Raw genomic sequence first — 19,544 nt, 5'->3', positions numbered from 1 at the left:
TCAGAATAACACTGAACATCTCCAAAAATCCACCCGCAAAGATGACAGGAGAGACAGTGAAAACCACATGGGGAAAAGGCACGAATTGGAGCAGAAAACCCTTCCGAGCAGCTACAGACCAGGAACTCAGCTCTGCAGAGACAACTTCTGAACATGAGGATGACTCCACCTGATTTCTTTTTCCCTTTCAAAGTAGAGGTTAAATTTGGTCAAGTGGAGCTGCTAAACTTAAGTGGCATAATTAAAAATTAACACTTGTCCCAAATGCTTTGCTCCAGCTAAGTTACTTCATCTGCCTCTGTGCTCTCCAAGGAACTTGCCATGGGATGGCGTGGGGAGGGCTTTGCACAGCATCCTGCCAGTTATTCAGCATCCTTCCTTCCACTGGAGACCATCAGTGAAGATCCCAACACCTCCATTTCAGGATGGTTTGGCAAGAACATCTCATCGCATCCTCCAGGACTTTGACCTGAGTCTGTCTCATCAGGGACTTTTTTTTTTTGCTTATCAGGATGTTTTCAGTACAAGACCTTCCTCAACTCTGGCACAGGAGTGGGGATGGACTTCTGCTGCCAAACTGCTCTCAGTGGAGATGCTGATGATGTGGAAAACTCATCGTACCAGCTTCCACTTGCCTCCTGCAGACCTGGGACTGCTGCGGTGCCATAACAGCAGATGTCAGGCCCTGGAAAGGGGCCACATGGGCTTCTTTTATTGGAATGCATGAGAAAGAGGGTCAGATGCTGCAGATAGGATGCAAGGACCTGATTTTGCATAAAACACGTTAATTCTGTACAGGCTCTGCATAGAGAAAACAGCAAAGCAGCGGGGGCTGCAGTACCTCTCCTACCACAAACATTTGCTGCAGTGATTTATTTCCCATCTTGCAAGCCGAGTGGTTTATTCTCTGCCAGTGCTTATCACCCAAGTTGCAGGAGACTAGATAGCCGAGACGCGGTGATTTTCAGTGTCTTCCACAATCTCCCTCTGTAACACGTGTACTTCTCCAGCTCAAAGTGCATCAGGTTGCCCGATCCCAGGATAAAAAGGGGCAGTAGAGGATGGGATTGTCCCATCCCCTCCTTCCCAGAGCCCACCTCACCTGAGCAGTGCGGCAGGGACCCGCTCCAGCGCCCATCCAGTTGGCACATACGAGTGGAGTTGCCGATCAGCGTTCGCTTCCCCAGGCAGCTGTACCGGACCACGGAGCCAACGCTGTACTTGTCACCCAAGATCTGAGCGTGGGGCGGGGAGCCCGGGTGGCCACAAGAGACCACTGTAAGAGACAGATGCAACAGCTTCAATCACGAGGGTTGATGTTTGTTTGAAGGCAGATAGACAGTGAATTACTGCGTGTTTGAGGTCATTGCACGGGACCTTGGCAGCTTAAACCCCCTCATCTGCCCCAGAGCCCACCAAACGCCGGGGGGCTCATGCCACAGCGCAGGCATGGCACAGCAGACCTTGCATCATTCTCCTTCAGGGGGACATGAGCTCATCCTGTAAAAACTGCCAAGGTGTTGTGCTGAAATGACCAGTCCTGACACTGACAGGCATTTCACAGGTTCCTTGGAAAACTCAGCCCTTCTTAAACAGGAATATTTCCATGCACACCCTCACCCCCACCCCAGCAGCGCCAGGTCCTTGTGACACTGAGCTGCAATTGATGCTGTGTCACACCTGAGCAAATCACCCTGGCAGATGCTGAGCACTGCTCACTCAACCATCACTAGTAAAAAACCACTGCTAACCATAATTAATAGGTTTACTTTAGCTTAGCAATCAGCGTGGAGACAGGGAAGCTGTTGACAAATACACTGACAGATCTAAGGGGCTGTTAGACAGGTTTGGATGAGGATGCTCAGCGTAAAGACCACGCACCACTTGGTTTCTGAAGGGAAGTGTTCATAAGGGATATCTTCTCTCCCTCTGCTAGAGTCTAAAAATACCAACACTGGCATTAGATAGAAAACATGATGTATGTTTCAATAAAAAGAAGAGCGTGTGTACGTTGGGGCACGTGGGCGTTGAAATATCCCGGTGCAGAGCTGTGACTAAAACCAAGGACGCTTGGCAAGGAAATGGGTTTGATAGCTAATACTTGAACTCACACTGTAACTAACAATTTAATAACAGATACTCCAGCAGACTCAGCTGAGCTTAAAACCTGTGGTGGTACTGAGGTTTTGAAAGGATTTATGTACACAGTGGGAAGACTCTTTCTTCTGATGCACTAGGCTTTGCTCACGTGTACTTATTGGACTCGCTCTCCCACCCCTCAAAGGGGAGCAACTCTGGTTTATTCTCTCCTCAAAAACAGGCACGAGACAACATTCATAACCCAACCTTGTCTGGCATCAATCTTCTTAATTTATGTTTTAGGAAATGCCTAGTAATTTTAGGTGCCCAGCTATTAACACTTTAAAGGGGTATAGGTTTCAGCACTAAGCACATCTTAAGTTCAACACACAGAAAGCAGATACATCCAAAAATATCTCTCTTTTTTTAAAAAAAACTATTAAGCCCATGAATCCACATCATCAGTTGTAAAACTGACCAGAGTTTCCAAAATTTTTGAGAATGCCCACAAATCCTCCAAGTCAATGGATGCTCAGCATTTTAAGGAAGGAGATCCCCTTTACTTAGCTGGAAAGCTGTGGACTGAGGGAGCCTGAGAGATGAGGCTCCTAGTTTTCAAAAGGTAACTAACCCCCCCAGAGCCCCTGCAGCTGAGGTACACGCACTTATCACTTGTCAATTCCCCACGGCCTGTGCAGGGCACTGTGGATGTGAGAAGGTAACATGCTGCTAACAAAAGGAAAGGAAAATGTGCCAAAAACTACTTTGTATGACTGGGTGTTGAAGGATAATACAAGAAAAAAAAGAAACAATCATGGCTTTGGAACAGCTCAGCCAATTTGAACTGAAGGAGCTCCATTTCTGACTGCTCTGGCATTTGTTACGCCAGGTAAGAGGAGATGGCAGGGGCTGTAGACTCCAAAAGGACATCCTGGCTGTGCTGGGGTCTGCTCCTGCCTCTGCCTGGGTGGGCAGCCCTGCTTCAACTCCAAGTCCACTCTGGAGCTTGGTTTCCCTCAGCGGAAGATAAGGACAACAGCAATGACATCTGTCATACAATGGCTGGACATCTCCTTCACTAGGTATCACCACCACACTATGTGATCACCATGAGTATTTTGTGTTCTTCTACACACTGGTTTTCTAGGCTACTGGAAATACCCCTTAAGCCAACCCCCCACCCAGAACCTCCTCATTCTCTCTGCAAACTGCAGTGGCAGAAAGGGCCAGGATACTGTAAGAAAGGGGGAAAAACAGGGAGCAAGGGTCAGGAAGCAAATCCTCTTCAGCACCTACGTCACAGCAGAGTGGAAGCTACACTGATTTACTCTTGCACTGTCATTTCCCTCCCCTAAAGCCACGGGGATGAGTGGGTGTATGGAAACTCAGCCATGCCTGAGCAGTGTAAATACACTGTCCTCAGTCAGGCTAATGGCAGGCTGCTTCCTTTGCAGATCTGTGCTGCAGAACTTCTGCTGCCCTTCTCCACCTGCAATACTTTTGCTGGAGCTGCACGGAACCTGTGTAACTCTGTGGGAGCTGCCATCCCCTGCAGAGAGAAACCGTCTCTGTCTAACAGCATCTCTCTCCTCAGATCATGTATTTTCCTTCTGTGGGCAGGATCCAGAGGCCAGTGAAGCTGATGGAATGATTCCCATGGATTACAAAGGGCTTTGGATCCTGACTTTTTAACACAACCATTCAGCTAAGCAACAGAGAACTACATGGGATGGAAACCTGTGGTGGATGGGTATTATTCTGAAGAACTTACAAAGACACTGTGGGAGGGCACGGTCCCAAGTGCCATCCCCCTGACAGGTAAGGACATGTGTGCCCAATAAGTAATATCCATGGCTGCACTGATATGAGACAGTTGTTCCAAAGCTGAATCTGTGAGGACCACTTGGCTGCACTTGACGGATGCTGTTTTCCAGGTGCCCAGGGTCAGTACAGTTTACAACTGCAAACAAACAACAAAAAAAAAAATACAAAACAAAGGGTGTAACAAAGAACAAAGGGATTCTCCAAAAATGAGCAGGAAAAGGGGAAAAAACTGCAAATCACATATTCCACAATTTAAATTTTTTTTAGTTTTATTTTTTTTTAGTTTTTTTTTTTTTTTTTTTTTAAGATTCTTTGGGGCAGAAAGAGAAAAAAAAATTATTAAAAGGAAAAAAGATCTTGAGTTGAAGCAATCCTGCAGGCTCTCACCCTGCCACGTGAGGCTCTGCAGCAGAGCTTTGCTCTCTGGCCCCAAATCGAGACTTTAGCCAGCTGAGAGTAACCGATTTCTTGACTGACACAGCAACAGTATGGACAGAGAAACTGGATTAAGGGAGTACAGAGGGAGGGAGTGCAGGGAGGGGAGGGAATTTGATAAGTGAGCTTGAGTGTTAACACCCATGGAGGTAGGCAGCCTCGAAGGAGAAAGGGCTCTGCACAGAGACCGTGATGTTTGCTTTGAGTAAACTACTCAGGGTTACATCAGGATGACCTCTGCCAAGGGTCTGGCCTGATGTTTCCTTGTGCCCTCCCCACTCACAACACAAACTTCAATGTCTTGGAGGATGTAGGGTTGGGCAGGGTCCACTAACAGCTTTGAGTGAGGCCCAAGGGAAAATCAGGTTTGTTCCATGAGATTTACACAGCCCTCAGAGCTCAAACATCACTTGTGTACATTCCTGAGGAACTGCAAGGTTTGTTTTACATGAATTTATGGCAGCATCTAGCAGGATTTTAGGAACTCAGAGTAACCAACGAGGAAGGTGCAGACAAGTTTGATTTGCCCAGACTGGGGTGGAGGCAGATAACTCACCGTGGCAGGCGGGCAGGGTGCTGCTCCACTGGCCGTTGGCCAAGCACTGGGACTGTGATGCTCCTTCCAGGCGGTACCCAGTGTTGCACACAAACTTGGCCACATCGTTCAGATTAAACTGACTCCCTTGGGTCAAGCCATTGGCAGGGTTACCAGGGTGGCCACAAGTGATAGCTACAATCAGAAATTGGAGATGTTATTTTCTTGCCTGGAAAAAAAAAAGTGGATTATCCATTGGAAAAAGTTCCCAAGGAAGGAAACCATAAAAAAAACCCCCAAATCAACTCTGAAACCTGCACTGACTTCAAAGATTTGTGGCCAGCTCTGTTGAAATACTGAATCAAGTTGAGAACATGGTACCTTTGTTCATTTTACTGGCATAAGAAATTCTCTGAGCCACTCTCTCAGCAGCTGAGTGCCAGCATCCTACTGACTTACACCATAAATCCCTAGAGCTCCTCTTCAAAACTCCCAGCTCCTGCTATTAATCTCTTGCCTTACATTACCCTGGGCATCACACACAGAGTCATGAAACCTGATGTTTTCCTCCTCCTCCCTGGTGCAAGTCAGATGTATGCTCACTGCAGTACAAAGTTACACCTGGAGGGGTGGTTAAAAGAGGAAAAATATGAGAAAAATCAGGTTTCTAGCATACGGTGTAGAAAGCTTAAATCTTCCTGCTTTAAGTTTGAAAAACTTTGAAGGAAAACCCTTATTTCCAAACCCCTGAAATGAGGATTTTTGTGTAATTCTTGTTCCTGTGGGTGATGGTAGCTTGGGCCAGTGATGAGGTAAAGGGCTAAAGGGTCCCAGTCTGAGTCACTCCACCGACACAGAAAGTGCAGAAACAAAGGCAGCAGCCAGCACAAATACTGAAATTCAAAGCACTTGTGCCTGGGCTGCATTGCTGGCACCTCAGCAGAGGTGGGTGCTGCAGGGAGGACACAGCCCCTGCTGCCAGCAAAGCCTGGAGACCTTTGCTCTGAGCACAGCAGCGAGTTCCACTGTGCAGAAGAAACATCAGGATATGCCATACAGAGAGTTTTTTGGCTGCTGAAGGAATATGACATCTTCTGACAGCTGAGGACAAAGCAATATTGATTATTGTCAGGCTGAAACTGGGTAATGGTCCATCAGTAAAAGTCCAGCAGTTTAGCTGTACAGCTGCCAAAGCCAGAAGCTAGAGGGGAAGATGCAATTCCCACAAAAGATCCATAACATGTTTGACTGCCAGGGCTGGACTATACCACAGGGATGGGAATTTATTCCTTATGCAAGCTGGTGACAGGTACAGGTCTGAAAAATATGAAGCAAGATAGCCTTTCAGTGCTGCAGGAAGCAGATGTCAGATTCTCTGAGGTACTTCTGAATACGATTATACATGTTTTGAAACAGGTGATGGATTCTGTCCCAGAAAAAAAAAAAGGCTCCCTGCAGTTGGCATGGATCAAAGAGACCCATTCACACAGAGAAAGCAACTGTAGAAGGTTTAAAGAGAAAATATCAGGACAATAGGAAATTACAGTGTGCTAACAGACAGTGCCCTGAAGTTCTTCAGAAGCAGTAAAACCTCAAGGCATCTCATTTCAGAGCCCAACAGTGCTCTGCCTTAACGACATTAAATTTATGTTATCCATAAGGCCTAATGTAGTGTAATAACTTCAAAGCCAACTTCTGCACATGAGACACCTTTACAGATCTCTGCACAAAAGCTTGGTGGGCTTTCAGGTGCCAGAGTCAGAAGCTGGCACAAAGCAGAGCCCAACAAAGGTGCCACATGGGAAGCAGCCCCAAACTGGTTCAGTAGTCAGCAGACAGATACAGATGAGCAATGTTCACCTGCTTTGTTCTAATGGGTTTGGTCCCTCCTGAAAGAAACAAGATGATCCATGAAAATGGATGTTTAGAAAATCCTGCTTTTCCATAAATCTGCCTGACAGCAGGAGAACCTCTATCAACATGATTTCCTGCTCCAAGATTAGTATGTATATACATGGCAGGTAAAAGTGGATTAAAACTTTTTTAACAGAGCATCCTCAGACATGAGAGTAATTCAAACCTTCCTACAGACCCAGAGAAAGCCTTCCCAATAATTCGTTTCCTAAAAAGCTCATGCAGAATCCTAGACACCCTTCAAATTTTGGAGTCACTGCTAACCTTGACAACTTAAGTCTATTTTTCAGGTGGAATCTGCATATTCATCGATATCTTGCTGTTGTTATTGTGCCTCAGCACACAAAACTCTAAACCAGACAGGAGAGATTGGAAGCAAACAACTGGAGAACCACGATATGAAACCCATGGATTGCACTGTCCATTGAGAAGATGACGTTTAAACTTATTAACACTTTAGAGTTATAGAAACTAATTTAATTAGCTTATTTACTGGAAAGATAAATGAGCAGGTTGTACAAGACAACTTGTGAACGTGGGTCAAGAGGAGAGAGATCAACTTTCCTCTGGCACAGATCATGGGTCTCAAAGACAGTGACCACTGTGGTGTGCTTGGTGGGGCTATATCTGCCTTTAACCTCGATAAAGGGTGTTCTCCTCAGAAACCAAACCTTCAACTGGGCTCATCCCTTCGAAATTAAGCTTATGAAAAACACCAAAGAAATGTGGACTTTACAAAGCAGCCAAAATCACAGCGATGCCTCTTCCTGCCACACCTCAGCTCTCTCCTGTGTGACCCTCGGGGACACCCTGCAGCACTTCCACCGTGTGTGCAAAGCAACCGTAGGCAGCCTGGGTGTGCAAACGCTGCACAAATGCTCTTTACATGTGCTCTTGTCTTCTGACCAGGGCTAAAAAAACCTATAAAATTAAAAATCTGACAACATACTTACGCACACAGACAGGCGTCTTCCCAGACCAGCGGTGATCCTGCTGGCAGATCCGCACCGACATGCCAATGAGGCGGAAGCCGGGGTTGCACTGATACACCACGCTGCCGCGGTAGTTGTAGTTCTCCCCGTTGATCTGCCCGTTGACAATGGGACTGGGAACACCACAGTGTCCCGCTGCAGGAGGGAGACAAGGAGGATCACCAAGAGCTCACGCCTGCCCCTCCTGAAGGCATCACACCCCACACCCCACAATCTGTGCGGATCTGAATTCAAATCTCTTGCAGTCATAAATAAAATCAGAGCAGCAGCAAAAACAACATATCCTTTTGAAAGCTCTCCTCTCCAATCTCAAAACACCTCACAGCTCCTGAGCAGTAAGGAATCAAGGTCTGCTTCCTTTTTATATCTACTTAAAGCCCTACTGGCTTCAGCAACACTCAGTCCTCATCCTTGAATCAGTATCTACAATTTCTACTCCCTCCAGAAACACAATCAGGACTCTTTCCTCACCACATCACAGGTACTCCACACCTACCCAGACATCTCACTTCTGCTCCGCTCCAGAGTCCGTTGGCCATGCACTCCCGCACACGGGACCCTACCAGGGTGTAGCCAGTGTTGCAGGAGAAGATGGCTGTGGCCCCATAGCTGGTCAACGTGCCAATCTTGTTCCCGTTGGGTGGAGTCGGCAGGTCTCCACATGAGATAACTGAAAGAGATCCCAAAACACAGTAAGTGCCAGCAGGCAGGGAGATGTGGTTTTTAACAGGACCCACTTGATGACACCACCACAAGTTATTCTTGAAGTCAGAAATGAGTGGGAAAGATTATTAAATAGGCACATGGGTAATAACAACGATTCAGAGTCACATTACATGAGGTGACAAATATAAGTGCTATTAATATTGATGCTCAGGACGCGAGGGATGTACTAAAGACAAGACTGCCTGGGAAGAGACTAGAGAAGTTTTTCACACAGGAATATTTCTATTATTAACTCATTGCTAGATACAGTCAGGAAGCCTGACTTCCAGAAAAGCCACCAAATGGCACAAGATTTCCAATTAGAAAGTGACACCCAGCTTTTTCCTCACAGAGTGACATCGAGGACAGAGCTGACATCTAAAGATCAGACCCAGAGAAGACACCCAGCTGAACTCCTGGTTTGCAGGGTGCAGCTGGAGCCCGGCCAGGAGCCCTTAAAAATGCAGCTCCCAGCCATAAACTTCAGTTCTTTATTTTATCTGCCTGAAAGATCTGCAAACCCTCTGGAGCTTTTGCGCTCAGCAAGAAATCAAGAGGCTCACGCTGGGTGCTTCTGACCTTAGTGCATTGCCAAGATCTTGTCATTTGAATTTAGGTGGCAACAACGCTGAAGAAATAAAATGAGGTCAGGCTCACGCTCCTGGATCTGGCAGAAGAGCTAGCAGGGGTAAAACTACATCTGTCACCAAAGTCAGCAGTTGCATCTCCAGAAACAAAGGGAGGCAGGAGGGAAGGGAAAGCTGCCATTCTGAAGGAGAAATTTTTCTGTCTCTATCTGCACTTAGAGAGAAAAAAAAAACCCCTCCACCTCTGACAAAAGAAAGGATCCAAAGCACAGCAGTCATGTCAGAACCACTGAGAGAGCTGCTTGTTTGCCAAGAGTGTTTTTGATTTACAGGTGACACTGTTACCCTCGTAAACTTGGCGTTTGCATAAAATTGGAAGAGGTTAGGCTTTAAATCACAACTTTTTATTTTCTTTTTTTGAAAGCAAACTTCAGAGCATCTGGCACCAGTGACAGCTAAGCTGCTGGGACCTGACAGCAACAGATGAGCTGATGTGCTGGAGTTCTTGCAGAACTGTTTAGATTAAACCAATAATCAGATCAGCAGATGACCTCTCCCTGCATCCAAAATCTCTCCTACCAGAGCAGTTCTGCAGCCATGCTCCCAGAGGCTCTTGGCTGTGGTGTCTTTGCACACCAACAGCAGAGCTTGCACACCCACCAAATGGAAAACAGAAACCTCATCCCCTTCAAGATATCCCCTGAAGCTGGCCTGCCCCTGCACGGATCCTGAGCTTCCCTGCTCTTACTTTTACAGGTCGGCATCGGTTCGCCAATGCTCCACTTCCCGTTGGCTTGGCACTTGATGACCCGCTGGCCAGTGTAGTAGTACCCAGGGTCACAGATGAGCATCAGCTGGGCATTGTAGTGGTACTGGATCTCGTAGGTGAGTCGCCATCGACCGTGCTCAACTGCAATGCTGTTGATATCGGGACAGGTGACAGCTAAAAACCAGATGTGGTGAGTCAGGGAAAAGAAATGAGATACAAAGATGTTAATAAGTGCATAACCCCAGGGCACTTCAGGGCACTTTAGCAAGAGTGCTGGCTTAACACGGGGGCTAGAGTTAGCATCCCTGTTCTACAGGTGGGAAACCAAGACACCATGAGAACAGGCATCAGACCCAAATTATGCAGGATTAGAAACCTGGTGTCACTGAATCCCAGAATTGCCTGGATTGGAAAAGACCTTTACGATCATCGAGTCCAACCATGAACCCAACACTGACCAGTCCCCTATGACTAACCCATGTCCCTCAGCACTATTGTCTACACGACTCTTCAATCCCTCCAGGGATGGGGACTCCACCACTGCCCTGGGCAACCCCTTCCAATGCCTCAGAACCCTTTCAGCAAAGAAATTCTTCCTCACATCTCATCTCAACTGCCCTGGCCACAACTGGAGCCCATTTCCTCTTGTCCTGTCCCTTGTTCCTTGGTTGAACAGACCCACCCCCACCTCTCTCCACCCTCCTTTCAGGGAGTAGGAGAGAGCCAGATCTCCTCTGAGTCACCTTTTCTCCAACCCCAGTTGGAGAACAACCCCAGTTCCCTAAATACGGCACCTGTCAGGCACAGCTGTCCATGCTAGAGCTGGAAGACACGGCTGAAGGGATTCCCAAAATTCCCTGTGGGACTGCACCAGGTGGAAACACTCACCCACGCACTGGGGGGGCTGGTTGCCGTTACTCCACTGCCCTGCCTGCAGGCACTCGGCGCTGGGCTCCTCCCCGGGCTGCAGCTGGAAGCCCTGGTTGCAATGGTACATGGCTTTTGTACCCACTGTGTACTCCTTGCCAAAGACAACGCCGTTCTTCGGGGCTCTGGGAACTCCACAGGAGACAGCTGGGAAGGAGGAGGGGTAAAAAAAAACACAGCCAAGAAATCAATGAGCTTCCAATTTTATCAGGGATTTGTGGTAAGCGAGCTGAAAACCCAAATCCCAGACTCTCCTATTTAGAAAAGCTCCAGCCCTGTGTTGAACCCCAGAAGCTGCAATGAACGCCCACTTTCACAGAGGATCAGATTTTCAACTCCTGTCTATCAGTGTGGTAACAGCAAAGCCAATACTGAATACTAATTTGTACTGGAAGAGACTCTGGCTCGTAGTTTCTATAGTATCTGTAACACAAAATGCATCAACACAGCATTCAGGAACTTTCACGCAGAGATGAAGCATTAGAGAGCAAAAACGTTTGGTATTTACACCCCACAGCAGCACCAACCTGAAACCCCTTTCCAACAGCACTTCTAGATGACACCAGGCAGCAAATTGTATAATTACGTTGTGGCAGAAGGAAGGTTAAATTTAGTATTACAGGTGAGAAGGTAAAGGGGGAAAATTTAGGTGAAAAAATTGATCAACAGGCACAATGCCAAACGGCTGCTCAAGATGGCAGCACTTTGGAGAAGATGCTCTGCACCACTCCTGCTGAGATCCTCAGTTCTGCAGAAAGGGGACAGGCAGGTCACAGAAATACGAGCAACTGCCACATACAGATAGACCAGAATCACACTCATTTATGCTGCAAGAGTTTTGCAAGACGTGACAAGCCCTGTTACCCTCTTCCCCACCGCTGGGAACACCAGCGCTGGGAGTCTGTCACTCAAAGCTGTTTTTCTCTATCAGCGTTCAGAAAAGCTGGAAAACCAAACCCAGACCTTCCTGCAAAAGCACCACATGTGTTCCTGTCCATCTCCAAGTCTTGGCTCTGGGAGAAGCCCATCTCATTGGGGCTGGAGATGCACAGCCCACCCGTTTGGAGAGGGATGGGATGACAAAGGAGAAGACCTGGGACCCATAAAGCTGACGTTCAAGACCACCAGCCAATGGGGCTATTAACAGCCTATGTGGGGCACCGAGATGGGCAGATCCTGGTAGCGAGCACTGATCTGCAGGCCAACATCAAACCCAAACAACTGTCTGCATTTTAAAAATGCTCTAAAGGAAATCCATTCCTTCCTGGAGCAGTCTGAGCTGCTCCCACTCAGCTAATGCATGAACTGGGGGTTGAGCCTATGTCTCCTGAGCCACATGCTGACACTTCAACACACGTTCACCTTCCTGTTATTCCCTCCGCACACAGATGAGGGCTAGAAAATCAGCAACCTTAGAAAAGTCACTTTCTGGTGACACAGACCCCACTGAGTGCTGGAAAGGAGAGACCCAACTTATTGTGTACAGCAGCAGCAGCAGCAGCACAACCACTGGAGCTTTCTACCACTCGAGGTCCAAGATGCTTTTATCCCACTACTGCTCCATGAATCGCTCAGAGCTCCAGCCTGGAGCACAATTACACAGCAGCACCTCGCAGATGCTGGTGTTGCTAATAGGTGTGAGTAATTCAGCAGGCTCGTATTAGCACGATCAGGCATATCCCTGGTTGAAATGATAATCACACGTATGTCACTTCATTGAGCTAAGGAGCCTGGTGAATCTCTCTACAAGGCTGGGTGTCTAGACAAGCCGCCACGCTGAATACCAATTTTATTCTGAGGTAAAAGAAGAGGGGACATGGAAAGTCCTGCCCTTTCACTTCCACCCAGCAGTTCTCTTGCTGCTTTCTGATGATTCCAACCAAAGAGGCTGCTGAGAAAGCTGACCCCCTTCCCACACCACTACCCCAGCAAAGCCTTCTCCTTTCTCTGTTCAGTTCTCTCCTGGAGCCTGATGCCTTGCCAAAACTCATCACCTCTATTTGCCACAAGGAAACTGAGGCACAGAGACTGCCAGGGAGGGACACCAGAGCAAAGAGAGACCAGAGCCAGCTGTGCTCCAGGACAGCGAGGCTGAGTGGCCACTTGCCTTCATTTCTCTGCACGAGGGAAGGATGACTCACTGCTGCCTTGTCCTGCCTCTCAAGAAGTCTGTTTGATCATTTAGAGTCTTTCCATTGCACAAGCCTTGCCCTGATACAAAAGTTCACAATAATACACCACTTCTGGGCCAGACACGGGTAACTAAAAATGTCATTAAGTCACCAGAAGTAATACAAAAATGTAACCCTCTTCACCTGCAGATGGTCAGGCTACAACACGAAGAAGATCAGACAGGGAGATCCAACTGGGGCTGCAGCCTCTGCTGCCCTGCACCCGTGGCAGGATCCTTCCTTCCCTGCAAATCCATCATCCTTGAGCAGAACATAGTATTAGTGAGTTTTTATTTACAAAGCCCCGCACAAAACAGAGAAGCTTGATTTCTGGCTTGGTAATAAACTTGCCATGTGCTCCAAAGAGCGTTTCTGAGGGTCCAATTGTGGGTGCTGCAACCTACCAGAAGCAGGGGAGATGAAAGACAGTAGTTGTTCCAGGGGAAAGCAAAACAGCATTGGTTTGGGGAGACCCATGGATCCAGGGAAAAAGGAGTTCAGAGGTACAAAAACTGTCTGCAGGAGGAAGACGTGCTAGGGAAAGGGACAGAGGCTATGAAAGCAAATCTGCAGCTGGGATTCCAAAAAAACAAAGCAGCTTAAAAATAGGCAGCAGAGACAGAAAAGGCATATTAGATCATCTTGTGTTCTCCCCCATTATGCCAACGCAAGATTGTTCCCTGCAGAATATTTTCTGCTGCTTCCATAAATGTCAGCTAGGACGCAGCACGTAATAAAGATTATTCAGAGGGGATCGGGAAGAGGAAGAGGATTATGTGCTGGTAGAAGGGAGCGATGGGAAATGTCATTTGTTAACTAGACCATGCATTTATGGACACCCCAGTTCCCCTCCTCCTGACACAGCTGATTGTGTGAGCAATTTATACAGTGTTATGGATCCAGTTCTCAAACCTCTGCCATGTGGTCCTGGCCACCAGAAAAGAGGAGAAATTGAGTACAGCCCAAAACAAAAGGTTGCCAGTTGGCTTTAAGAGCAATGTTAAAAAAAAATAAATAAAAAAAATTTAAAAAGTGTTAGATTTTATGCAGCTGAACAGGGCAAGAGCAGAGCCAGCCCTGGCTATCGGCTGCTCGATGCCAGGGGGGGGAGCTGCTCTGCCATGAATCCTCCTACTGCTCCCTCACCTCCTGCATCCATCTCAAGGCACTCGATAACCATGGGCCAGTATTAAGATTCCTGATGTCAATACATGGAAACAGAGAGCAGAGGTGTCTTTCCCAAAGGGGCTGTTTCAACCTCAGGATCTAACATAACCACCAAGCTCTCCTCCTCACTGGACAGAGACAGGCTCTTCCAGAGGGACATCTAGCACCAAGATCCTGATCAAGCTGCTCAATGTGTGGTCAGTGGGGACAGACACATCCCTTCAAAGGGGAAATTGGAGCAGGAGCCTACCCAAAATGCTATGAATTGCCCCCCAAATTCTTCCTCTGTTGGTGACTGCTATGGAGTGGCACCACGGGTTGTGCCCATCCAGCTCCTGACATGCCACACGCCTCCAGCTGAACCAGAAGAGAACAGGGTGGGTTTAGTGCTTCTCATGCAGCTCCCATGGGAAATCCTTTCCCCACACCCCTCCACCCCACGGCACTGACCCAAGGTGCTCAGTGTTTAACATCCACTCCCCACACACCATTACACCTCTTGGAAGTAAACACAGATTTGGGAGCTGACCACAAGGCTCAGGGTGACATTCCAGCACACTGGGGCAGTGAGGACTTCGCAGCATTTGTACCTATTCTTGATTACATGATTTTTCTGTAAAAAAGACACAGTACATCAGAGAAATTCCTTACTCTGGGCTCGGGATTTGGGAGGCACAGTTGCCATGACAGCCCCTCGCGCCTGCCGCTCTCGCTGCGCCGTTCCAGTGCTCATTGCCCCCATCCGCGTTATCTCGTGAGGCTAAATCACTGCCTGAGCTTGTGTCCTGCTTCCCAGCTCCCCCCTGCAACAGGACTGAGTGGAAGGGGCTTGGTTACTGCTTTCCACTCACCTTTAAATAAATACAACCTTCAGAGAGCTCCAAAATGGATCTAAACACCCACAGCACAAACCCACCCTTTCGAGGCAGGACTGCTCGCACCCCTGTGCCATTTCCAGAGAGATTAAAGTGATTCAGGAGCACAGAAGGGATTTTTTTCCAGGCTCTTTGGTAGCTCCCACTCTAAATAATCCCACTTTTCCTTATGGTTTGGACTGGACAACAATGCAGACACCACAATGAGATTTTGCCTACGCTGTCTCTGTTCTCTGCCTAGTTTCCAGGGAAGTCAATGCAATATTAATCCTCAGTGCTCGGTCCCCTTGGAACATGGATGAATGTTCAAAGATGCTGAAAAGCTTCATCAGAATAAAGATGGGCATTTTATCAACACAAAGGAACGGGGATGATTGGCAGATTGAGAAAAAGGTGCAATCAGAAAGTGAACATAGTGAGGGAGACAAAATAGCACAGAAGCAAAGCCCCCTGGGGCACACTGCCCTGTCCTGCCCTTCCCTCCCACGCCTGGAAGGAGCCCTGTGCCAAGTATGATATGTCATAAAGATTACAGTTAATTAGGAGGAAATGTGGAAAGAACAACTACATGTCTGAATCTTATATGAAGCCAACAGAAACTGGGCACTATCTGAATGCCAAGAAATTTCTCATCCCCCGTTGGCACACGCAGACCTATGAGGGCACTTCCAGAAATACCAAAGGAAATTCCAGTCACTAAAACCCAGTGGGACCCATGCTCCTGCCAGCCTTTCCAGATTCTTCCCAGCAGTAGCTTCTCCTGTCCTTAACCAAGGCTTGGCTGGGTCTTTACTGAGAGTTCAAACACTTCTACAACAGAAGCCATGAAAAAAAGAAGCACAGATGTGCTTTTTTTCTCCTATCCCAGGCCAGATCATGACCCTCTGCTCCCAGATGGTTACTCCCTTCCCTCCTTGTTCATCTGTTCCCAAGGTCTTGGCTATAAGGGGACCAAACCTCACCTGCCTATCTGCAGCTCAAAGCCTGTTCTCAATACAGAATTAATTGGGAGAATTACAACAGGTTTTTATTTTCTCCACATTTTCCTCAGTCCTTCCTAGGACTCCCAGATCTCATAACGATGTTTTCCTGCTCTCACCTTGGCACAGAGGGATCGCTTCGTTCCAGTGGAAGTAGCCCTGTGGGTGCTGGGAGCAGGTGGTGGTGCTGTGGCCAACGAGACGGTAGCCGGTGTCACAGCCAAAGCGGACAGTGCTGCCAGGGTGCAGACCTGTCTGGCTGAGAATCAGCCCGTGGGCTGGTGGTTGCGGGAGGCTACAGTAAGGAGCTGGAGAGAAGGGCAGAAGAAAAGAAATCGGTCACTGGATGGGCAGTATCAAGATAAATTCTCAGGAATTACACCGAGTTTACCATAACTTGAGGCTGTACAAGAAACGGAGAACTTGTGATCATAGAATCACGGAATGGTTTGGGTTGGAAGGGACCTTAAAGCTCATCCAGTCCCAACCCCCCTGCCAGCAGCAGGGACACCTTCCACTAGACCAGGTTGCTCAAAGCCTCATCCAACCTGGCCTTGAACACTTCCAGGGAGGAGCAGCCACAGCTTCTCTGGGCAACCTGTTCCAGTGTCTGACCACCCTCACAGAGAAGAACTTCTTCCTAATATCTCATCTAAACCTCCTCTCTTTCAGTTTAAACCCATTTCCCCTTGTTCTGTCATTAACTGCCCTTAATGGATAAATACAAAGTGGATAAATAAGGATACAATAGAAATGGATAAATACAAAGTGAAACAGGGAAGGAGTGCAGGACTACTGTCCAAGTTTCACTCGGCTCTATAGAATAAAGACTAATTTCTGATAATTAAATATTACTTAATTCATTTACTGAGTAAAGTCATCATTTATTTATGACATACTGGCAAGTTCTCAACTCAGTTTTAGAACTTCCATTAATTAAGTTTTGCTAAGTTCCAAAAGACAGTAATTCATTTTAAGGAATTCTCAGCAAACATTCAGGATCCAGCAGTGATTTTGTACTGAATGAGCAACCAAGACTCCTCAAACCTGCTCCTGTGAGAGCAGCAGCAGAACACCTGAGCAGGAGGACTGTGTGTTTTAAACATTTCACCACTAATGCTGTAACAGTAGAAGTTGTGCCTCATGCACCAAGCAGCTCCCAACGCAAGTTCTTATGTTTTGTGATGTTCATCTTCAAACATCTCACGGCCTCGTTGCAAAGACACAATAACTGAGTAACACAGCAATCCTGACTGGGAATTGCAGGGGATGGGTTTCATTAATTCTATGGTTATATATTCTGGTTCTGATTCTTAAGAGTGGTTGAGAAACAAGCCAAAGCTTTGAGGTTTCTGCTGGAAATAACCTGCCTTCCCAAGCCTCACCAGCTCAGAACGAGCTCAGCTTCATGTGCTCTCACAGCCCTTGGCAACCTCAGCCGACACAGATGGCCTATGCCCCTCTGCAGCAATTTCGTGGAGATCCTTGGCTGAGGAGATGGCACGTTCTTGGCAGAGGCATCGGGTCTCTGCCGTGTGCTTACCAGAGTAGCGGATTTTGAAGCCTTTTCTGTTGTAGGCGTGATCAGAGGACCAACGGAGATAGACTCTGTTCCCGCTGCTGGTGACGGTCAGAGGGGCAGAGTAGTTCCCACTCAGTGAGAGGAGCAGGGGACTCTGACCAGAGGGACCTGTAAGGAAGGAGGGGATGAGGAAAAGTCAGTGCTGACACAGTCACTCGTGGGCCGTAGGTGCCAGGGTGTGTTTCTGCCGAGGGAAGAGGCGGAGTGTGGAACCGCAGCACGGGAGCTTTCACAGGAACAGCAGCTCGTGCTCAGGGGTTTTTTGTGAACATGAGTCTCAGTGCAGACACTTGGCTCCTGGGAAACCAACAGCAAATAAAGCCCAGTTGATGACAGTAAGACCAGGGTTTTGCTCCAGGCAGTACTGCCTTCAGCTCAAGTCCCTTTGGGCGACCACAGGAGCGTCAGCAGAGCACTTGTACTCTGTGTTTGGTTACAAAGCTGCATCACTGCGGATACTGACAGATCCCTTCTCAGTTCATGAGAGCTCATAGGCTCAGAAATCTGGTCTGCATGGGCTTCAGGGATGAGAAGTCTCACCTTCTCAACTCATCCCTTCTCAGCATCCTCTGCTGCAATTTCTCTCAGGAGTTTGCTAACTCCTATCCCTTGGAAAATTACTTTAAATCCATCCAAAAATCAAATCATTGATATTTTCTTATCCAGAGAATCAAAGAGTCTTAGAAAGAGCTTTCTCTAAGTCCAACAGAAGGTTATAGGTGTAGTGGTGGAAAGCTAATCCCAGACTGCTCTGGTTGGAATTAGATGGTATTTAAGGTCCCTTCCAACCTTAACCATTCTATGATCAACAACTAACAAAACTCTGCCATTTCTTTCCTATCCCCTCAGTTTCTACACAAGTCAAACTGGTGAACCTCTTACCATCAAAGATTTCAAACTCATCATACTGCTTCTCGCTCAGGAAGTACTCAATGGTGAGGGAGATGTTATAGCCAGGCTCTACCTTCACCACCCAAGAACAGGTCTGAAAGTGAGGGTAACTTCCCACGAAGCTCTGGCTGAGGATCACACCGGTGGAGTCGGTCATAACCTCGTTCATGGGACAGTGCACTGCAGGGAACGTGAAGGACAGACAACAGAAAATGCATTGTCCTATTTTGCAAAGGAAGGAAGAACACACAAGATACTATGGCCAAGAAGGTCTGCCTGGATGAGCTAGGTCAAGATAAAGCACAACTCCCACTTGACACCCTGACCCCTGGGGCTCACAGGGAATCCCCAGACCTTGACGTGGGCTCCACACAAAGCACGCTGCATTTCACGAACCTGAGCAATGGCCAGACTTAAAGGAACAGCCAGAATGCAACACTGCAAAAAAATTTCAGCTGTCTTTGCATCATTTCACTTCTCTTTCAAAATGAAGGTCACTGCAACCAAGCAACTATTCTCAAGTTACAACTCTCCCCAGGAATTCCTGGAAACTTTATTACCTGGGTTAGAACAATGTGTGGAACTACAGCCCGATCCCAGGTCAACACCCACAGAGTTGTGAACTAGGACATCAGAACTCCAATTCCTTTCTCTAATCGCTACAGCCCATTCAACTTGTTGAAATATTAAATCCAGCTGAAAGCACTAAACAAAAAAGCCAGCAAAGACACTCTAGAAGAGGAGGCAAACACACAAAGCGAGCACAAAACATAAAAAGAAAGGGATCTTTATTTATCCATAATCATCACTAAAACCCAGTGCAAACGTCGTACTTACATGAATAGAAAACAGCCAGAACTGTCCAGAAAGAACAGTGTATTCTTTCCAAATCCTTAATCCCATCAGTGATTTTTTGACCTCTATAAATTGGTGGCCAGATGTAATTTAAGCAGTCCCTTTACCCCCAGGCTAACAACCATCAGTAAATAATTGAATGACCTCCCTTTCTCTCCTTCAGTTCATGCTATTTCAGAGAGAATAAAGCTACAGAAAAAAAATATCCCATTATATGGTAAAAATGTTCAGATAGGAGGGAATGAAGGAGATGAAA

The 19,544-nt window shown here is 47.3% G+C and overlaps 1 protein-coding gene across 1 annotated transcript in view; it reads right to left on the bottom strand.

Annotated features, from left to right (window-relative positions):
* LOC104525642 (CUB and sushi domain-containing protein 2) overlaps positions 1-19,544 on the bottom strand; it is a 291,143-nt gene that overhangs the window by 22,779 nt on the left and 248,820 nt on the right. Inside the window, 10 exon segments of the mRNA XM_010168859.2 lie at positions 1,103-1,276; positions 3,851-4,039; positions 4,895-5,068; positions 7,741-7,914; positions 8,276-8,449; positions 9,820-10,014; positions 10,729-10,914; positions 16,080-16,268; positions 17,504-17,650; positions 18,425-18,613. Coding sequence (XP_010167161.2) covers positions 1,103-1,276; positions 3,851-4,039; positions 4,895-5,068; positions 7,741-7,914; positions 8,276-8,449; positions 9,820-10,014; positions 10,729-10,914; positions 16,080-16,268; positions 17,504-17,650; positions 18,425-18,613 — 1,791 coding nt within the window.

Source organism: Antrostomus carolinensis, unplaced genomic scaffold (assembly GCF_000700745.2).
Source record: "Antrostomus carolinensis isolate BGI_N321 unplaced genomic scaffold, ASM70074v2 scaffold3800, whole genome shotgun sequence".
In the NCBI taxonomy this organism is placed as follows: domain Eukaryota; kingdom Metazoa; phylum Chordata; class Aves; order Caprimulgiformes; family Caprimulgidae; genus Antrostomus; species Antrostomus carolinensis.
Note: the sequence above shows the minus strand (reverse complement) of the source record. Positions and strands in the feature narration are given on the sequence as shown.